The 22329-nt window shown below is 35.6% G+C and overlaps 1 protein-coding gene across 18 annotated transcripts in view; it reads right to left on the bottom strand.

The window, feature by feature from the left end:
• The window catches only part of kcnma1a (potassium large conductance calcium-activated channel, subfamily M, alpha member 1a), a 679240-nt gene that overhangs the window by 265811 nt on the left and 391100 nt on the right, over positions 1 to 22329 (bottom strand). For all 18 annotated transcript variants that reach the window (XM_039773065.1, XM_039773162.1, XM_039773191.1 and 15 more), the window contains exons 4-5: positions 7735 to 7828; positions 6983 to 7094 (exon numbers count right to left, since the gene is read on the bottom strand). In XM_039773065.1, the coding sequence (XP_039628999.1) occupies positions 6983 to 7094; positions 7735 to 7828 (206 nt within the window). The remainder of the gene's footprint in view (positions 1 to 6982; positions 7095 to 7734; positions 7829 to 22329) is intronic.

Here is a 22329-nt window from a genome sequence, read left to right as displayed (position 1 = left end):
CAGTGTACAGCATCTCTAATGTTAATTTCATGTAAGCTGGCTATTGCCAATATAGTGTCTTGTGTGTACATAATGAGCAAGTTACCAGAACATAATGTAAATTAAATTTTGAGCTGAGTCTTTGGTTATTTAAAATACGTCAGATTTTTCAAAACAAAAACATAAAGAAACAGTACACAGTAAATAATCAGGATATTTTCCGAAATCTGACAAAAATCCAGAAATTAAAAAGTCAAAGCAACTATACTGGTGTATCCGCTATTACTTCATTCAGTGTTTTGCACACATTTATCTAATGGATGTAAAATCTTATTTAGCTGTGTAACCTATATCTGTTTGTTATCTCCAGAGAAAAGTGCACCATTTGTTTATGTATGTTAAAAGCCTCTTGTGTCTGTCTGGAAAATTAGTGGGGGGTTTTGTTTTTTTTTTTTACACAGTTTGAAGTACTTTTCACACTGAAAAAACTGGATATTCATTTTTTATTTAATTACCAACCAGTCAATAAACTTATTTCAAACAGAATAAACACAGTACCATTATTTGTTGTTAGATGTCTGATTTTTGTAATGCTCAATGTCACAGAACTTATTATAGAAGTATCCACTTTAACAACTACTTTTAATGCTGTGACTGATCAGTGTATACTTGAGCCTATATATCTACTCTTTACATATAAAATCCTAAGCCTAAAAGTGCAAAGATTTTATGTGACATTTTTATGTCACATTTTTTGTCACGCTTTAACTTGGGCTTATTTTAAAACCTACATATATGTGTTTGGTATCATTCTTTTCAGAATGCATCAAACCTTAATGTGATGTTGTTAGATTTTCAGATTCTTATTCCGATTTTAAATTATAAACTAAAATATCAAGAACTGACATCCCGCGAGACGAGACGATGTGCCAACAGATTTAACCACATCCAGGGCCGGAAATTAAAGTCAAAGAGTAGATGACAAAGACAGCTGCTGTACAGGCTTTTAAATGTTCGAAGCTCCACAGCCAGCAGCTGATCGAGCAAAGAGGAGGTAAAAATAAAACTGTATTTGTTTCCCAGTGTATCGCCATTTAAAAGGGGCTTTACAGGAGTGACCGCATCTTCTTGGGGTGCGGTCATCCCCCCTCTTCACAACACGAGCGGCAGAGACACAAAGTGGCTGGTGCTTAGCGCAGGCAAGGGGGTTTGGTGAGCGAACCAAGCAGAGCGTAACTCCCTAGTGTATATATACACTCACCTAAAGGATTATTAGGAACACCATACTAATACGGTGTTTGACCCCCTTTCGCCTTCAGAACTGCCTTAATTCTACGTGGCATTGATTCAACAAGGTGCTGAAAGCATTCTTTAGAAATGTTGGCCCATATTGATAGGATAGCATCTTGCAGTTGATGGAGATTTGTGGGATGCACATCCAGGGCACGAAGCTCCCGTTCCACCACATCTCAAAGATGCTCTATTGGGTTGAGATCTGGTGACTGTATGAGCCATTTTAGTACAGTGAACTCATGGTCATGTTCAAGAAACCAATTTGAAATGATTCAAGCTTTGTGACATGGTGCATTATCCTGCTGGAAGTAGCCATCAGAGGATGGGTACATGGTGGTCATGAAGGGATGGACATGGTCAGAAACAATGCTCAGGTAGCCCGTGGCATTTAAATGATGCCCAACTGGCACTAAGGGGCCTAAAGTGTGCCAAGAAAACATCCCCCACACCATTACACCACCACCATCAGCCTGCACAGTGGTAACAAGGCATGATGGATCCATGTTCTCATTCTGTTTACGCCAAATTCTGACTTTACCATTTGAATGTCTCAACAGAAATCGAGACTCATCAGACACGGCAACATTTTTCCAGTCTTCAATTTTGGTGAGCTCTTTTTGCTATTTGTAGTGGAGATGAGTGGTACCCAGTGGAGTCTTCTGCTGTTGTAGCCCATCCGCCTCAAGGTTGTGCGTGTTGTGGCTTCACAAATGCTTTGCTGCATACCTCCGTTGTAACGAGTGCTTATTTCAGTCAAAGTTACTCTTCTATCAGCTTGAATCAGTCGGCCCATTCTCCTCTGACCTCCAGCATCAACAAGGCATTTTCGCCCACAGGACTGCCGCATACTGGATGTTTTTCCCTATTTCACACCATTCTTTGTAAACCCTAGAAATGGTTGTGCGTGAAAATCCCAGTAACCTAGCAGATTGTGAAATACTCAGACTGGCCGGTATGGCACCAACAACCATGCCACGCTCAAAATTGCTTAAATCACCTTTCTTTCCCGTTCTGACATTCAGTTTGGAGTTCAGGAGATTGTCTTGACCAGGACCACACCCCTAAATGCATTGAAGAAACTGCCATGTGATTGGTTGATTAGATAATTGCATTAATGAGAAATTGAACAGGTGTTCCTAATAATCCTTTAGGTGAGTGTATATACACAGTCAAATTAAAAAGTTTGGGAACCTCTCAGCCTGCATAATATTTTACTTTACTTTCAATAAAAAAGATAACAGTGGTATGTCTTTCATTTCCTAGGAACATCTGAGTACTGGGGTGTTTTCCGAACAAAGATTTTTAGTGAAGCAGTATTGAGTTGTATGAAATAAAATCAAATGTGAAAAACTGGCTGTGAAAAAATTTGGGTCCCCTTGTAATTTTGCTGATTTGAATGCATGTAACTTCTCAACACTGATTTCTTGCAACACCAAATTGGTTTGATTAGTTTGTTAAGCCTTGAACTTCATAGACCAGTGTATCCAATCATGAGAATAGGTATTTAAGGTGGTCAATTGAAAGTTGTGCTTCCCTTTAACTCTCCTCTGAAGAGTGACAGCATGAGATCCTCAAAGCAACTCTCAAAAGATCTGAAAACAAAGATTGTTCAGTATCCTGGTTTAAGGGAAGGCAACAAAAAGCTATCTATCTCAGAGGTTTAAAGTGTCAGTTTCAACTGTAAGGAATGTAATCAGGAAATGGAAGGCCACAGGCACAGTTGCTGTTAAACCCAACAGGTCTGGCAGGCCAAGAAAAATACAGGAGCGGCATGTGCGCAGGATTGTGAGAATGGTTACAGACAACCCAAAGATCACCTCCAAAAAGCTGCAAGAACATCTTGCTGCAAATGGTGTATCTGTACATCGTTCTACAGTTCAACACAATTTGCACAAAGAAAATCTGTATGGCAGGGTGATGAGAAAGAAGCCCTTTCTGCACTCACTCCACAAACAGAGTTGCTTGTTGTATGCAAATGCTCATTTAGACAAGCCAGACTCATTTTGGAATAAAGTGCTTTGGACTGATGAGACAAAAACTGAGTTATCTGGTCATAACAAAAAGCGCTTTGTATGGCGGAAGAAGAACATCACATTCCAAGAGAAACACCTGCTACCTACTGTCACATTTAGTGGAGGTTCCATCATGCTGTGGGGCTGTGTGGCTAGTTCAAGGACTGGGGCCCTTGTTAAAGTCGAGGGTCGGATGAATTCAACCCAATATCAACAAATTCTTCAGGATAATGTTCAAGCATCAATCACAAAGTTGAAGTTACGCAGGGGTTGGATATTCCAACAAGACAATGACCCAAAACACAGTTCGAAATCTATAAAAACATTCATGCAGAGGGAGAAGTACAATGTTCTGGAATGGCCATCACAGTCCCCTGACTTGAATATCATCGATCGTCAAAAATACCTCCATCCAGAATCCAGATACTCATCAAAGGCTATAGTAGGCGTCTAGAGGCTGTTATATTTGCAAAAGGATGCTCAACTAAGTACTGATGTAATATATCTCTGTTGGGGTGCCCAAATTTATGCACCTGTCTAATTTTGTTATGATGCATATTGCATATTTTCTGTTAATCCAATAAACTTAAAGTCACTGTTGAAATACTACTGTTTCCATAAGGCATGTCATATATTAAAAGGAAGTTGCTACTTTGAAAGCTCAGCCAATGATAAACAAAAATCAAAAGAATTAAGAGGGGTTCCCAAACTTTTTCATATGACTGTATATATATATATATATATGTGCCAGACCACAGTTCAATTGGACCATAACACAGGTAAAGCTCACCTGCTTTGTAAGGCCCACAATTCCCTGCTACAAGCATGATAGCAAAGGAAGATCATAAGATGGACTGAATTCAAAAATACAGAAGCACTGTCACTTCCCAGGAGTTCAAAATAAACTAATGCCAAAACCAGAGAAACAAACTCTAGAAGAAATTGCTAATGTATGTTGCTAGAAATACACTTAATAACTCACCAATTATGTTTTTAAATATTAAAAAACTCAAATATAAGTATACACCTGTTGCCAGCTTATAAACTGTCACACTGTGACATCATGCAGTGAAACTTTTAGTAGTCCATCTCAAGCAACCATGGCAATGAAAACTTAACACAGCTGTGCCCATGGCAAAAACAAAGTAGCATGGCAGCAGAAGGAACACATAAAGAAAATAATTTAAACAACCTGACCCATAGCACAAACACATTTTTTTAAATACAGTACGTATAATACTTTTCTTCCACTACTAACAGCTGTTTTCTAAAGAAGATGAAAAATGTACAAAATCACCAAATCGTAATAGTAGATCTTTCAGTGCTTGATCTTATTAAAAACACTAATTTGTACAGCAGCATTAAGAACATAAATGTTTTGTGAAGAACAGGCTATCTAGTCTAACATAGTTGGTTAGTCACTATTGACCTAATGACTACAGTTGCTGATCTCATTTCCTGAGCATGTCATATTGCATGGCTAGATTTTACAAGTTATGTCAAATTACATGACTACATAAAGACATTCAGGTACAGTTGTACATTAGCAAAATATGACAGCCAATAATGTCTGGCTAGATGGTGCCATGTGAAGGATTTACAGGTACAATAAGTTCAGCTGCAATCTCTGCATTTTATTTTTCTTTTTTCCAGTTCTTGTCAGGGCAAATAAAACACGTGTCATCAGACAAATGAGCCTCTCTTTTGTTTGTGAGGTCAAAAACACCCGCATTCCTCATGCTTTGCCATGGTATTACATGCATTGCATTTTTGAGTGACCGTTCATTGGTTGTCTGCTGTCATGTACAAAGAACTCACCCTCACAACTTAAAGCAAAATCAAGCGTGTCACAGACTAGTCAGACAGGAGTCACTGAGGATGTCAGACAGATGACTGACAGTCATGGGAGATGGCCGTGACAGCCTCCGACAAAACAAGGTTATGTCAATGAAGTCTATGACTGAAACCAATGAAAAAGTCTTGTAATGTGATATGGTATTAACTTTTGAGATCGCCAAAGTTGTAATATCTGCTACTACGCTACGTCATAGCTTATTCCAAGTATTCATATTCTGTCTGCATGAATAAATATCTTTAATAGTTCTAGAAAAAACTTTTATTCAGATTACATCTCTGTTTAAATTTTTTCTGAGAAAATAATTTCAAAATATCATTAAACCTACTGCATATAATTATATACACACTTCTATAATGTCACTTCTTCATCTCCTTATGACACTGATAAAAGCTTTATAATTATTTTCTGGTAGGGTATCCATATACCCTGTATTACAAACAAGGAAAGAAAGACAACAGCTAATAATTCGGTACATGTCAATATGGTATAACATGTTTTTATTCATTCAACAAATATAAATACAGAGACTCTATAAAGTATTTATGCCTCACCCAACCACTAGTGCCTTTTCACAGTTTATTGTTTTACAGTATAGCAACTGAATGTATTCTACCTAAGATGTTTTTGTCATTGAAACAGAACAATATATCTCTCTAATGTTAATAAAATGTCACATCCATCCGTTATTTTTTATCTACTGTAAATCTTCCTGCATCAATACACAGTTGTGGAGAGCCGAGCCTAACCTGACAGCATCAAGCTTCTGGCAAGAATCGGCCTAACACAGAGCACCATCTCACTTAAACCTCATACATTGGTGAAATGTGAAAACAAATCAGAGAATCAAATCTCAAATAGTCACAGAGAGTCCACACTGGCTTGAAGTAGGGCTAGAAATTAAACAAAATACAATATATGTATCTAAACTAATTATAAATACAAAGTAAAAACAGATTAAACTTATGCTATAATTATTAACCATTTTTCTTTGTCATACCTAATTAGGCACAGGACAAAGAAGTGTCTTTGAAAGTCACATTAATTGAATAAGTCCATCTCAGAGTATTTACGATGTTTTACTGTAGCTCTACAAAGTTGCACAACTAGTTAGTACTGCTTCCTAACAAAACGTACACCACAAAGACAGAGAGAGAATTCAAATCTAGCACCAAAGACAGCACCATTTTATGATGAAGTATTGACCCAATAAACCTATGATGCATTCTGCATTGGGGTTTGGAAAATTTGTGAAGTTGATTAAATGGATTCAGCAAAATAACAAGAAATCTTGGAGTAAAATATGGCAAAGTGTAAAATAAAGGTAAGATACTGAACAGCTGATATTCTAGAGTGGCCCAGACAATGTTAACACCTCCGCTCAATCAAGAATATGCGATAAGATGTTCACCAACAGTGCTCGTGTAACCCAAGAGTGCTTAAGCAATTTTAGAAAAACTATAATGTCCAGATGTAGAAAACTATAAAATCTTTTATAAAATGATTTATAAAGTATCTCTATGACAAAGTGAAGGAGTAAATTCTCATGAAATCAGTTGTTTTCTTTTTATTTATGTATATGGATAGATCTATAGAATTATGTTTATCTATAACAACTTTTTTCATATTCATTAAATGCTGCAAAATCCAAATAAAAATCCATTACGATTTCATAATGTATCCCAAAAAATGTGCAAAAATATAAAGGGGGTGCAGATTTAATATCACCACTGTACATAGTATAAAGCAAGATCTGATTTGTTACAGAAGTAACTAAAAAGAATAAAATCCATGACTTGTCCAATTATCTATTTACTTTAATGAAATGATGATATTTACTTACCAAGCCAGCTTCTGTTTAAATATACAGATACAAATACTGGGGGAACGGTAAAGAAATCTACTACTGAGTTCACCTCCAGCCAGAACCACAGTTTATCATTGGCTGCAATAAACTGTAAGAAAAAATAATATATTGTTTGAAATTACACAAACAGTTAAAATGTTTTAAAAATTACAGAAATTGTTTTTGACAGATACATTTCATTTCTGAAGCATTTATTTATTTTCTTCATTTGGTAAATGACAGACGTGAAGGAGTTATCGGTATCCAAATGATAAAAAGTAAAAACCAGATTTCTCATAAGTTGTTGAGTTCTGTTCACCAGCCTGAGCATGAAATTATATTTTAATTCCATAAAATGTTTTCTGTTCACACATCATTATATATGTACATAAACTATAATGTACAATAAAGTTACAGTAAATTAAATTAATCTCTCAATGGCATTAAAAGCTATTTAGCCCCTTTTGAAGTTTATGGTATTCTTAGAAATACAATTATAATACAGTAGCATGGCACCCAAGCATACTAAACACTCTTTTTAAAAAAAAATTAAAAGTTATATCATACTGTAACAAATTCTAAGCATGCTTAATCCTGAGCAGGCTGTAGGAGGCTGGAGCCTACCACAGCAAGCACAGGACACAAGGCAGGAACAATCCTCTGGATAGGGGATTTTTTTATGCCCTCTTTAAATATAAAAAAATTGGAAGAAAGTTTACAAAAAAAGCTGAATTCATCTAAATACTTACTCGCAAACCAAAGTAGAGTAAGAAGAACACGTTGAAAGCCATGTCGATCTGTAATGTGAAATCTTTGTAGAAGTTCTGACAGGATTCTATGGGGCTAATAAGAACAATGAAAGTTATAATTATTCAATATGCTATTTGTAACTAGACAGATTAACAAACAATACAATCAGAGGTTTTACATTGTCTTCATTCCTGCAAAAAATAAAGTTAGTACGGCAAAAGTGCAATTGGTTTTCAAGTCACCTCTCTGTAAAAAAAAAACATGCACAGTTTTCATACAGCAAAACAATATGCTTTTGATTTATTATTTCCGATGTTTAACCCTTAAAGAACTAATTCCCTTGTCTACAGATTTTTATAATAAATGCAAAAAAGTGAAAACCAAAACCTTTCCAAAATTTTACAAGCAAATGTTGGTTCTTTAAAATGAGTATATTTGAAACGCAATAAAACTTTGCTGATAAAAAAAAGACACAAAAAATTGATAATCAACAAAAATGCAGATTATTTAAATTATTATGTTTTCTGTTTAATTATTATACTTGATATCTGATATTGAATAGAAACTATTTCAATATCTACAGCAGATAGTTAGATATGATTAATAGGATTTTGCTTCAATGTGCAAAGGTGGATTGTTAATAGAAATGCAAAGCAGAAGCAGTACTTTAAGGGTTAATTAATACATGCAGGGTTTGTCTTTATTAAGTGTTCAAGCAGCCATTGCAAATGCTAGCATCAAGTGCAATCTCACCTTTATAGCCCATATAATGTTTAAAGAATCAGAATTCATAAATTGTAATGACTTGGTAGATAACCAGGCTGCTGCTATGCTGTTAAGTGTCCATTTAGTGTAAACACATAGATAGATAGATAGATAAATAGATAGATAGATAGATAGATAGATAGATAGATAGATAGATAGATAGATAGATTAAACAAAAACAGTGACCAGTACCTGGTTGTACTATCAGGTCATTACACATGCAAGAGGACTGGCCTTTAATGGGCAAAACAGCATCTTTTATAATGCACCTACATTCACTAATATGAAAAACTGACCCCAAACCTGTTTTGGCTCTCATCTCTGCTTTAGAAATCAAAAATATTTTAAATTCAGCATTTAGGTGTAAATTTAGCAGTTACAGTATGCAGGGCAATTTTTTAATAAGACACTGCACACTATGTTGCTGACCTTATTTTTAACAACCTACGTATAGGCAGTTCTGAAAATGACTTCATATATATATAATATTCACATTTAGGGAAAAATCAGAGTTTTCAATGATAAACAACCCAAAACACAGTATATTCTTATGCAGGAGAGAGACAACAGTTAAGCATTAGACATTTAAAAGCATGAAAGCATTTATAAATATTTTGTTGTATTTAAAATACAGAATGTAAAGATAATTTTATTATTGCAATAATTCTTACATTTTTAAGGAACAGCAACATTTCATATGCAAAGATGAGATGCCCTTGATCAGTATTAAATATTAGTATATTAGGCAGTGGTTCTTGCAACATAGGTAAAAGACATGTATTTCATAGTCAACACAAATATACAACATTTTAGATTTTGTAATCTTTTAGTTGGACACAACTACTACAAAAATCTTCTCTCTAAGCAATATTAGAGATTTGAATTTTATAGGCTGGCTGCTGATTTTGAAAGGCTGAAATATTCTTGTTTTAACTTTACATAAGAATTGTGGTATCTAGTATATGGATTACATGTGTATAGGTGTATTGTTGCCACTAAAAATCCAGAACTATAAAAAGCAGGCTAACAGGAGTAAAAATATTGTTCTTGCTTTTGCACAGAAATAAGGCACAAGAGCAAACAGTTAAAAAAATGAAATAGTAAATAACAAAATATATCGCCTTGTGTGGGTTGGACACATAGGAGGCAGGTACTTCTAACTGGTTAGGATGCTTCTAAATTTGCCGGCATAACTCCATCATACTCTTAAATACTATGCCACTCACTGCCTAGCTAATGTTAGCTGGTCTATTTTACAACACATTTTTAGGAACATCCTTTACACAGTGAAATGATGAATCACTCAAGTGGGTGTTACGTGTGGACATAAGCCAACACACTATAAAGGGCCAGGCACAAAATAAGACCTTTTGACCTAATATCAGACCAGTTGTACCTCAGTGCATCTCCTTCAATTGTCCTTAACGTAACAGCAAAGAATGACCAAATGGGTTTCATCTAAGTCCAGTTCCATAACCCATGTCTGTAAATCTGTAGTAGGTTGCCCCATTTACATGCACATGACTGGCTATTCTAAATCACACTGACCTCTGACCTGATTCTCTTTCATAAACATGTCATCACACCCCTTCTGCATGTTATACAGCCATTACTGGACCCTTTTCTTGCTCTGATAATCAGGTCATTTAATTTTATAAATCTGCAGTTGTAAGACTTCATCAAGCACGGATTTCAACACAGTGTAATGCTCTGTAATGAACCACATTATATTTAAACTAAAATATAATTTTCAATTTGTTCAGAGGTTGATATTTCTTTTACATTTGACTTTTCCTTCAGCATTGTCAAAAACCACTGAGCGAATGCAGGCCAAGCAAGACCCTACCATATTTATTGGAGGATAAAATGCTTTAGAGGGTAATTGGGGTTCCCTAATTCAATGTGTATGGACACCAATAGGATACCAAGGAGGATAACCAATAAAAAACTCACCAATCAATTTCTACAGTGGCTATGAAGCTAAAGTACAAGAGCCTCTGGGAGCAAAAGAGGCAATGTTAGAATATAGTCCCAGGTTTTTCTACCCTGAAGAACACCTAGAAGTGCTCATGTCAGGAGTTTACAAACTGTTTCTGTTCAGTCAGCGACTGAGCTTCAAGTCTGTAGATGAGACAGTGATCAGTATTAAAAAGGGTTCAACTGACCAGAGGAACAGAGGCCAGTGTTTGAAAAAGGAGTATTCTAGTAAAAGGTGAGATTGAGTTGCTTATTAGAGTACGTGTAGGTAAGTGAACTAGTTATGTCAAGTGGTAGTCAGGAGCATCAATGTTTCTGGAAAGGCCCTGCTGGGGCATTAGGTCTTTGTTCTTAATATAAAACCCCTTATATTTTATACTGGCCTCCTTGGTTCTTATTTGGGTTTGGGGATGGCTTCCCACTGTCCACAACATACATACATGTAATATATTATGAAAAGGAGTGAGTAAATTTGTGTTTATTTTGCTTGCTTTATTTAAAATCACTAGTCAATAATTGCCATGAAAAGTGAAAAAAGGCTTTTTGGAGAGAATATTTTAAGCATTAACTTACAGACACAGAATGACAAAACAATCTTTCCAGTGGATGCCAGTTTAATTTCTAATAAAGTATACAAAAAAGTACAGTGTCAAATTTTCAGAATCACACTTGAATTCTCTTAATTGAAAAACATCTTCTATTTCACTATTGTAATAAATGTTTTCCAGTAAAATTCAACTGTATAGAAATGGAAACCAACACGTTAACAGGTATATTTTAAAGAGATAAAAGCATCATTAAAGCACCGTTTTAGTTAGCTGACTCATGGAAATGAACCATTAAGATAAAATGAATGAAAAACATATTAGGAATGGAAGATTCTGTCAAACAAACATCTAAAATATTTAACACAGAAACAAAGTAAGACACTCTATTGTGGAAGTTGAATTAACCTGTGGATTACCTTAGTGAAGTAACAGAGAACAAGTGTTTCATCTGAATGTGCACAAGTCTGCTGTTACATGTTCTGCCTTTTTGTGAATGTGAATACACGTATTTCTTTTTACTATAAAATAAATAATTGGTCAATGTAATCTGAAAGGAAATCTTTTCAGTTTCAATTATCCTTTAAGTATTACCTGTCAATGTTTCCTCTTATTACTGCATCAGAAAAATATGAAACTAAATAATTAAAAAATTTGTAAACATAAAAAAGCTCCTGCAAACCAAAATGATCTACTGTATTTCACTGTCACTGCAGGTCTCGATACAACTTCTAATCAGAGAAAGTTAACAGCTGTAGTGACTAATTACACGATTCTCTGATTATATTTCATCATGTTTCAAAATCTTGTATTATACTCTGAAAATATGTTGCCTCATTGTGGCAGCCAAACACTCCTGAGAGCACCAGAGGAAAGAATGAAAGAAAAACTAAACCATTTTAATTTAAGCAATGATTAAGAGGTGACATGATATATAACAGTTTAAAATTAATAAAGGAAAATAATAGGGTGGAACCTGGCTGTTACTTAAAAGGAAATTATTCAACAAGAACACTGGGACACAAAACCTCTTAAGTAAAGATTTTTAAAAAATGTTAGTTTTTCCTCACACAGAATAAATAACAAACAACATAGAGTACTAAGTTGAGTGGTAGACCATACTGTGGGCCTTCAAAACTTGACTTAATATTATTAAGGAGAAATAAATGCAATATGATTGACAAGCCTGTTAGGCTGAATGGCCTGTTCTTGTAAAAATTGTTCAGATTATTCTGCTGTTCTACTTCTGGTTGGGCGCTCATTGGTTCTAAAATCTCACAGACACAAGAGTCTTCCCCTATGACAAATGACTTGTTTTGTCATATCAAGTGGCAGAGTCACTGGGGGTGTCACACTATACCAATGCGAGTAAAGGCTGTACACTGTGTCTGTCTTTACGTCACTGTGGTTTTCATTAATCTATATGAATGAAGACAATGACTGAAAATCATTGGACAATTCATTTAGTGCGATGCTGCCTTAATAAATAACAGATTAACCAACAAATGGTCAACTTACAAGGTGTTAAGAATTTGAATCCATTGCAAAATATGCAACATACGAGCACACAAAGTTTAAAGAGAAAAGGCCAATAGCTACAACCCTTTACCAAGGAAAACTGTCCTGATCTGAAGTTCCCAATGTGCTGATTTCTTCTACACTACCATGTGATTGTTTTCCATATTTATGAGGTCTTGAAATAAAATCTGCAAAATGTATTCCCAACTATTGTCCTTTTTATGTGTCTAAGATTAAAAGTTTTCTTTATGCAACAGATATTGTCAAATTTTCATACTCCCTATATATTTTGAATACATATCCTGCTTCTCAAAGTCACATTATTTTCACTTCTTTAAAATGCTACTTTCATTTCTTTTGGTTTCTTCTACTTAATGCAGCATTAAGCTCATATTGAAATACAAGCCGTAACACTGATGGTGTCATTGCTGCAGTATGCAAGGTGCACATGATATCACAGGAGACATTTGGTATCTAATCACACTAGATGTTTTAATCTGATTTTTATGTGCCGACTTTGATTTCTAAAGACTTTAAAAGGATCTGGTAATGTGCAGAAAAAGAAAGACTTTATAAAGGAAAAAATCCATTGAATTTAGATAAAGAAAGAAAAATAGTCTTGAAGAAAAAATAATCAAAAGACAAGGTAAACATGTCAAATAATGTCAAAAAAGAATGAAGAAAAAAATAAACAGTATATATAATGTTTGAAAAAAATTAATTGGAAACCTAATACTGAAAAGAAAACCTAAGGATTTGGTGTGGATATTCTCACTTTTACTTTGCAGTTCTTAAGTTCATGACTTTGAAAGCCTTGCCATAGACAGACCTGTTTATTCTTGACTTTTGACTCTTTATTCAGATAGATAGATGAAGTCTTGGAAAGAGGATGCAAGAACTTGCTGATAGGTGCTAGAAATGGATTCAGTGCAGGGAAATGGGAGAATGTTGTCAGTTTATTCACTCAAGTGTTTGCCAAAGGGTAGAACAAATTTCCTAGCGGAAACAGAGGGACCATGTTGCAACTTTAAGAACTAGGCAGACTGGAAGTTACCTTGTAAAACTAGCACTTTAAAGACTTCACGAGGCCCTGGAGTGTCATTTTTTGTATTCATTAACAGTAGAGACATTTAAAAGTGACTCACAAGAGTTAAATATCCTTAACCCACTTAACTGTCCTCTAATGCAGTCTGGATGAAGCGCTCTAGCGGTCTGCGTGTGTGTGTTGAGTTTATATGTACTGCATGTTTACACACACACACTATACTTAAAATGTCACATTGATCAATGAAGAGGAGCATCATTTTAAATAGTATTTAAAAATAAAAGCAAACTAGGACAAGAATGTTTTTGTCATAGGCGGAAGTGTTCTGAGTGAATATACCTTGTTGTATGTTTTACATAAAACATTAAATTTTAACGTGTATATTAAATAGTATTGTATACAGGTTTTCGTGCTTCTTAATGGAAATACCTCAGAAATGACATTTTTCTATCAATAACAAAATCAAAACTAATACTATTAAATAAGAAAATTAAATTACACTCAATCAAGCAATCCCGATAATTTTAAAAGTACATTATCATTGAGAAACACAATACATGCTGACTAGGGTAAATAAAATGAAAACTTTGATTAGTTTATTTAATTACAACTGCATATTTAAAATGACAGCTTGCCCTGCAATGGACTATCCACTTTATCTTGGGGTATCGCTTGGCTTCTGCCTGTTGCCTCATCTGCTTAGGGTCCTGTATAAAAAATAAATGCTTTAGAAAACAGATGGCTGGACAGTTAAATAAATATGTTAAGCCTATATCAAGAGTTTGGAAAAACAATACTGTTTTAAATCCCTATTTTATTACTAAAGCGAATTAAAATTTTTTATAGTGAAACTCATGACCTTTTACATTTAACATGCTAAAAATGTATTCAGTTTTTATTGTATAGACCAGGGATTCCTCATCTAATATTCAGAAGCTAAGGTCTAATACTATAAAACTTCACCCAAATCCAAACCTGTCAACTAGATTTAAACAACAAAATTCTACATTGATGTAAACAATGTTCACTTCTACTGTAAAATGCTTAGAGGGAAAATCTATCACTGGCAACCATCTTCTATGTTTCTGACCTTAATCTTAAAATTCAGGAGAAAAGAACCCACAACCATGTTCTTTGTGAATACATCTGCAATTACCAACAAACCCTGCTCCCCAGATTTCTATAGCAAAAATGTGTTTTCAAGGTACTATATAGGATAACAAATGTGCAGCACATGATGGGCAAAATAAGTTAAACGTTCGAAGGAAAAATTGTTCAAGGGTAGGACTGAAATTATATTTATTCAATGAAGGTCAAGTATATGTATTTGCTCAAACCTGATAACGTTTATTTTGGAGTAATTGTTTCATTAAAAAAGAAATACTAGGAAACCATTATCAGCATTCCTTTTCCTTCCCTTTTTAGGAACTCCCAATTATTCTGATGTTCTTCAGAAATGTTCTTCACATTATTCATATCTGAATGAAATAACAACTCTTTAGCTATAATACAACAATTATGATTTTATGAAATATTTACAGAAAAATACTCATAATAGTTTGCCTAGGCAGTAGCTGTTGCAAACTCACTTATGATACATTACACTAGCAAAGCCTATCAAGAAATAAGTTAAAAAAAAGGTAAATGAATAAGGATAAACATGTGACTGTAACAAGCCAGGTTATACTGCTGGTGACGGCATTTAGCAGTTAAAGGTCTACGGTTTTTAATGGCCCTTGTTGATAAAAAGAGACCTCACCCATAAAAAAGCTACAAAATATAGACTCTGCCAGATGTCAACCAAAGACTGACAGATGCACACAAATGACAAAGCGAAGGTGACAAGCTTAGGATTACTCTTTTCATCACATACACATTTAAACATTGGCTTAACTCTGCTTCTTCTGTACCCAAACCTGTAAAATTTGACTATGCTGTAAGGAATTCAACTGTTAACACTTCTACCATGACTAAAATTCAGCCTAGGTTTTAAACAAAATATACTGCTTACTGTATGCTCAATTAACTCAATGCCTAACTGTCCTCGTTGATATTTTTCACACTGGCTCCAGCTTTACCAGAGAACTGAAAAAGGTTTAATACACATTATCCTTTTTACTTTCAAAACTGAACCTCCTTTTGCTTCTTCTTGATCTTGCTCTGAACCACAGCACTCTCCTATTGCACGGAAAGAACTTGTTAAAAATGTTAATCCCAAATGTGCTCCCATCACTTTGCACACAGGCCATCATTTGTCTTTGATGGCAAATCAAGCACCACACATCCTCTCACCCATGAAATACTTTAAGATTCACAGCTGACCACACATTACAAAAACTTTAATGTTAACTTTTCAGGCACAGTCCTACCTGCTTTCTCACCACTCAACTATGACATTATGATTTAGAATATCTTAGAATCAACTTACTTGATTAATAATATCTGTACCTCTTTTCCTAATAACTAGCAAGATGTGTAAATTCACACACACTTTGAATAACAAAAAACAAACATGAGATGCTGGTGTCTGGTATACTTTGACTGGCATAAGATCATCGTGATACCCTCTGCAACCTTTATCATCGTACATAATAGAGCTTTACAGATTTAGATGTTAAGGAATGTGAGAGCCTTGCATCCACTTACTGCCCTGGAAAATATATTGGCTATGAACTGCCTAAAGTGAAATGTCAACACATCAAGTTTAGATTCAAATAGCTTTGAGGTGAAAAAGGACCAGCCACAATAACATGGAAATGATATGTAGACTACACACATTGCACGATTTAAAAACAAGGCTCTATGGCCTATCAGGTAGCACCACTAGCCACTTTCTGGCCAGGTGTTTGCTGGACAGTGAGAAGCTTGCAAACAATTCACAAAAAACTTTTCTACATAACTCTACTTTTCGCCTGTGGACTCAGTGCTTCCCTGAAACAGGGGTATCATACTTCTGAGTTCTTTCCCACAAAATGAAAGAAGCACTCACAAAACTGCCTTGGGGGCTTTTTTCAAATTTAGCATTGTCGAGTGGTCCTTTTTAGCGGTGGATAAAGATGCTGTGATCAGCATAATATATTGTCCTTGATGCATTTCTTATATTGATCGGCTTTCTTTTTTTTAAATTACTCTGGCTAACTGACAGTGAGCAAAAGGTATTGGACTTTTCCTATCCCTTCATTGGCTTGCTCTGTACAGCCTTGACTAGCAAACATTAAAACACATGTACAGGGACACAAAAAAGGGACTGTTGTCTTTAAGTTCCATCACTAAACTGGGAAGTTCACACACAAGGGTAAATCTTGAATACTAAATGGAAAATACAGCTATGATCATGAGCTGGAAACATGCTTGCTAGGCAACTGGCACAAAGACAATTTCACATACTACAAAAAGCAAACTTTTTCTGGATAAGAGATTACATTGTGTATATGATGAAAACTTGTAACATTGTAATAATAATTTAAATTATTAAGGGACACATATTACTTATTTTACACAATATCTGGGGAGGCCCTTAACACTAGAATTACCAGAGCCTATGAAAAAACTCATACCCGGCCCAACTTAAATCCCATCACACCTCTCCACCAGCCTTCTTTGTCCTGTAAATGTGCCGATAAAAACAAGCTGAAAGCAGCCGGCTATTCCAGCCCCCCACCGACTTAGCACGTGCACTTGCACTAGAACTTCTCCCAGCTCATGCCTTGATTGAGTATCTGGGAGTGAAGTGGAGTTTTAGAGTGGAAATAATAGATCGTTATTTGGAACACACGCATTTCATGTGTGTTCCGTTTCTACAGTAATCTGTGTTATCACATTGTGCAAACCAAGTGTAATCAAGAGTCCCCGGTTTGATCCCCACTCACTCCTATATTTGCCGTTTTCAGTAGTAAGCTGCTCTTTTTGTTAATATTATACAGTACACACATACACTTGGTTTGCGTCTGTACTTGTGCTGTTATTTAGAGTCAGATCGGGGGAGGGGGTTAGAGCACGTGAGCTTATTCAGTGCAGCAGGAGCAACGTACATGTTGATCTTTTTTTTCTTTCAGTACATGTGCCTTCCTTGTTTGTTTATATATCTAGTGACTTCTCTGCCTGTCTGTCTCTCTATTACGCAGTGCTCTGTCTGTCTGTGTGTTATGGATCTTAAAAATAACAGTTAAGAGGACACTTGTTCATGTTAATTGTAGTCTCAATTGTTAAAAAATATTTTAAAAGGAGCATCCCACATGAAAATATAATGATCTCATTAACTGACAGTGTATACCAATTTATAAATTTTATGTCCGTTTGAGGTTAAAAAATAACACGTTCTCCCAAGCGGGGAATCGAACTTGGGTCTCTGAGGCACAGCAAGCCACCTGCACTCTGAGTCAGCAAAACTTACCGCTAAACCACCACAGCTGTTGTATCAGTCTTGAACCTTTTGTCAAAGTGTTTATTTGATGTTTGCACTTCATGCTTCACACATTCTATAGTTTATGCCTACATTTTGTAACATTTATTACTAAAATACGGAAAAGTTTCTGTTTTAACAATGTGTTTACACAGATTACTGTAGAAACGGAACACACGTGAAATGCGTGTGTTCCAAATAACGGCCTATTATTTCCACTCTAAAACTCCACTTCACTCCCAGATAATCAATCAAGGCATGAGCTGGGAGAAGTTTGTGCATGTTCTAAGTCGGTGGGGGGATGAAATAGCCGGCTGCTTGCAGCTTGTCTTTATCGGCACATTTACAGGACAAAGGACGCTGGTGGAGAGGTGTGATGGGATTTAAGTTGGGCCGGATCTAGGAGTTTTTTCATAGACTCTGGTAATTCTAGTGTCAATGCAGAAATATTACTGTCAAAAATATAAAGCATCACTACTAACCAGAAATATGAGACAAGAAATCCAAGGGACTCCACTACAAGCACTTCTAATTTTACAGATGAGGGAGGGCTCAACTTCCAATATAGCATAACACATCAGAATAAAAAAAAATTATATATTAGTACCAACCTTTCTAAAGAATACCTGTGTAAGTCATACATTTTGTAGTACCTAATACAAACCAAACAATGCAAAAGGTCTATAGAAAAGTAAATCACTCTGGACGGCTGTTTCTATCCTCTAACTACCACCAAACCAGCTATTGATTATATGGTGCCATTAAATCAAATGTATTTACTTAGATATTGTAAGATACAGAAAATACAAACTTGTCTTAAATGATGCGTTACAAAGAGTTAACACTATACTGTTCTTGAGTAAAAATGTATTTTATGTCTTCCTGAACACATTTTAAATCCAAGTTATGAGTAGAATCAACGCATTATGAGTAACTTTAACAGCTGTCAGCCACAAAGACAGACGCTATATGACGTTCATTCAAGCATCAAAAGACAGCGATGGACCTCACGCAGGTCCTCAATGTGCCAGAAAGGCAGAGTCCTTATTTTACTTGAGAGTCCTGCTGTATGTATTGATCTAGCCTGTCACGGACAAGATTAGGCTAATTCCTAAAAAAAGGTCCCAAATCTTTTCTTTATACTACATTGTTCACATGAATATTTGGTATATTCGACTTGACATCGAGTTCAATTGAAGAATAAATGCATTCTTTATCAAGAGTATTTGATTTTCTCAATTACTTGTTCTTCTAAACCATTTACTATGTTCTGATCTTATAGATATCTTGTTATTTATTCGTAAAACATAGAAAATTGTTTTCATGCAACAGCATCTCACGTGCAAGCAGGTGGGAGGGGGATAAAACAGATTTACATGCAGAGCAATGCAGAATGTGAGAGAGCAGTTAGCATCAGCATGCACCTTTGACATGGCTTAGCTGCCGTGCAGTATAACCTACATCAATGAGCCTGCAGTATGTCCCCTAGGTAAGAGATGATACGAGACAGGACCTAGTTAATACTGCATTGATAGATTTAGGCCAATATACTATTAATATAATAAGAATGATTTAGAACCAACAAAGCCACTAGACAAATACACTGACATTGGGACTTCTATAAATATCTTTACCATACCCTTCCTTGAAACACCATTGTTTGCTTTCTTAGATTAAACATAAAGACTTCATTTTACAATTTTCCCTATAAATATAGTAACTAGTAATAATTTACAGGCAATTGTACAGTAGTCTTCATAAAAATTATAATGTTTGCTTTCTGAAATTTATAGTCTCAGTAAGTCAGTATAAATGTAATTTATAAAACCTTGAAACTTTTTAGCTACTGGAAGAGCTTCGGACCTCTGAAACCATATTGCATTAACAAGGGCATCATGATTATTAAAAATGACAAAGTCCTTTAAAGAGTGAGTTTGCACTACCAGCTATTAGGCTCTTCCTTGACATTGAACTTGTTCTATCTTATTTACTCCAAATATGACCATTATTATAATATATTCAGTACTAAATATTAAAATGTATTTGACCATTACATTTTAAAGTCACTTAAAACTGGCAATGCAAAAAAAACATTTGTAACATTTAACGTATAGTTTTGTCTTCAAAATATCATGGACGATCTTTTATTTTGTTTAATAGAACTGGCAATACAAAAAAATTGCCATGTTTAACATATGGTTTCATCTTCCCAATATCATGGAAGATATTTAATCTTTAATTGTTCGCTTCTTATATTTAATATTGTTTATTAACTACATATCAAAAAATAAAATTACTAACTACCCCATAATAAAGAAATCACCACATTACCAAATAAAATAATTTTATACCACAGAAAAACTTTAAGGTTTACACTCTGGAATGTGTATTTATAACAATTCACAGGGAACAACAACAACAATGCACTCAGTCTGATTTCCTTTTTTTATTTAACAATAACATTGTTTACCTTTAATTCACTCCTTACTGCTTTGCTTCTATCCACTTGTAGCTACTGGTCTTTCTGTTTCTCTATTTGTATCTGTCCATATTTATTTAAACTCAGAGTCTTTCTCCATTCAACTAACATCAGAAACTGATATCAATCTGTAACACCTTGATATCAATCTCGACAGCCAAAATGCCGGCCAAGGCAATCACTTAACTCACTGAGGCCAGTGATGTAAACTGTTCAGACAGACAGACAGACAGACAGACAGACAGACAGACAGACAGATAGATAGATAGATAGATAGATAGATAGATAGATAGATAGATAGATAGATAGATAGATAGATAGATAGATAGATAGATAGATAGAACGTTATATATCCCAGGGAAGCTCTTTAAATAAATACATACACAAACACACCTTAAAAATAGACATCACAGGGCACCCCAATGAGCCTCCGACTCCCACTACCAGGCTTGCGTCCATGTGGTCCATGGCACCACCCACAGAATGCCTCTCTCAGCCTCACTCCCCTGCAGCTGTGCTGCCTCTCTCCAGGGTGTGGCTACAACTGTGCAGCGCTTCAGCCACTTCAACTCCCAGGTCACTCAGGTGGAGTGGCCATCAGCCCCTGAGCATCGTCTGCACACATCTCTGCCTTTCATCCATTCACTTGTACCAGATCTCTCCCTTGCTCCTGCCTTCTATCCCTCCATCTGTTACCCTCCATACTCCTTTTGATTCCTTCCTTTTATTTGTGCCATCTCATTCTTATAAGGCTCTGTGGGCTCAGAATCTCAATCACACATCGCATGAAGCCAATGACTTCACGTGAAGGTACATCTCGCCCCAATTAATTCGCTAACTCCTTGCAACTGGCGGCTTAAGGGGGGAGGTATGTGGTATAGCAGGTCTTGCACTAAGAAACAAAGTTCTCCACTTGACTCCTATACTCTGTCTCATCCCCCTTATCAGTACACCTCATACATGTAGAATCATCTGAGAATTTCTAAACATGACATGACCTGGTGTTATATTTGTAGTCTAAAGAGTACAAAGTAAAGAGAAAAGGAGACAGGACAATTTGAAATAATCTGTCTCCAAACTTTGGAACAGTCTGCCTACCAATGTAGAGAAGCCCAATAAGTCACAGTATTTAATTCAAGGTTGAAGACCCATTAGATTAGCATAGCATGCTCTTGCTGGATTTGCTGTTTAGGCTGTTATATACTATTTAGTTTTTAATTAATTGCAATAATTAATTATTACTTGTCACTATACACAGCAGGTTAATTTTTATATAGTTTATTGCATGATGACTTTTTTCTTGTATCAACGCAGTGTTTTGTTTATTCTATTTTGTTTCATATTACATTTGTAATTATATATAGGGTTAGCTGTGTTACCCAGCTCTCTCTTGGAAATTTTGTAAGACAATGGGCATGAGTTATAATGCCATCAGCTAATCTGGTTAATCAGTAAGCAGTTAGTTTTATGTATATTGTGGACCACCTAGACTGGCACTGGCAGCTAAACCCGACACAGACAAGCGTGGGACACAGGTTTAAGGCACACACTGACTTTTTATTTTCTTTTTTACCTTATGGGCAACACCTTCCCCATTCCCACAAAGTCAACACAGTCCCACACAAGCACAAACACAAAACAATTCTCTTCCACTACTCCGGTCAAGCTTTGTCCTCCTCCTTCTGACTCTGGCTCCCCGAGTAGCGGCTGCTGGCTCCTTTTATAAGGTATCCGGAAGTGCTCCAGGTGCTTGATGACTCATTTCCAGCTGCACTTACGGGTGTTGCAGAAGAACTGCCCACAAGGGCTCAGCAGCTCCTGCTGCAGCACCCCATGGTGGCGCATGCGGATCCCAACAGGGCT

Source organism: Polypterus senegalus, chromosome 1, assembly GCF_016835505.1.
Source record: "Polypterus senegalus isolate Bchr_013 chromosome 1, ASM1683550v1, whole genome shotgun sequence".
Lineage (NCBI taxonomy): Eukaryota > Metazoa > Chordata > Cladistia > Polypteriformes > Polypteridae > Polypterus > Polypterus senegalus.
The sequence above is the reverse complement of the archived record's forward strand: the minus strand, read 5'-3'. Positions and strand labels throughout refer to the sequence as shown.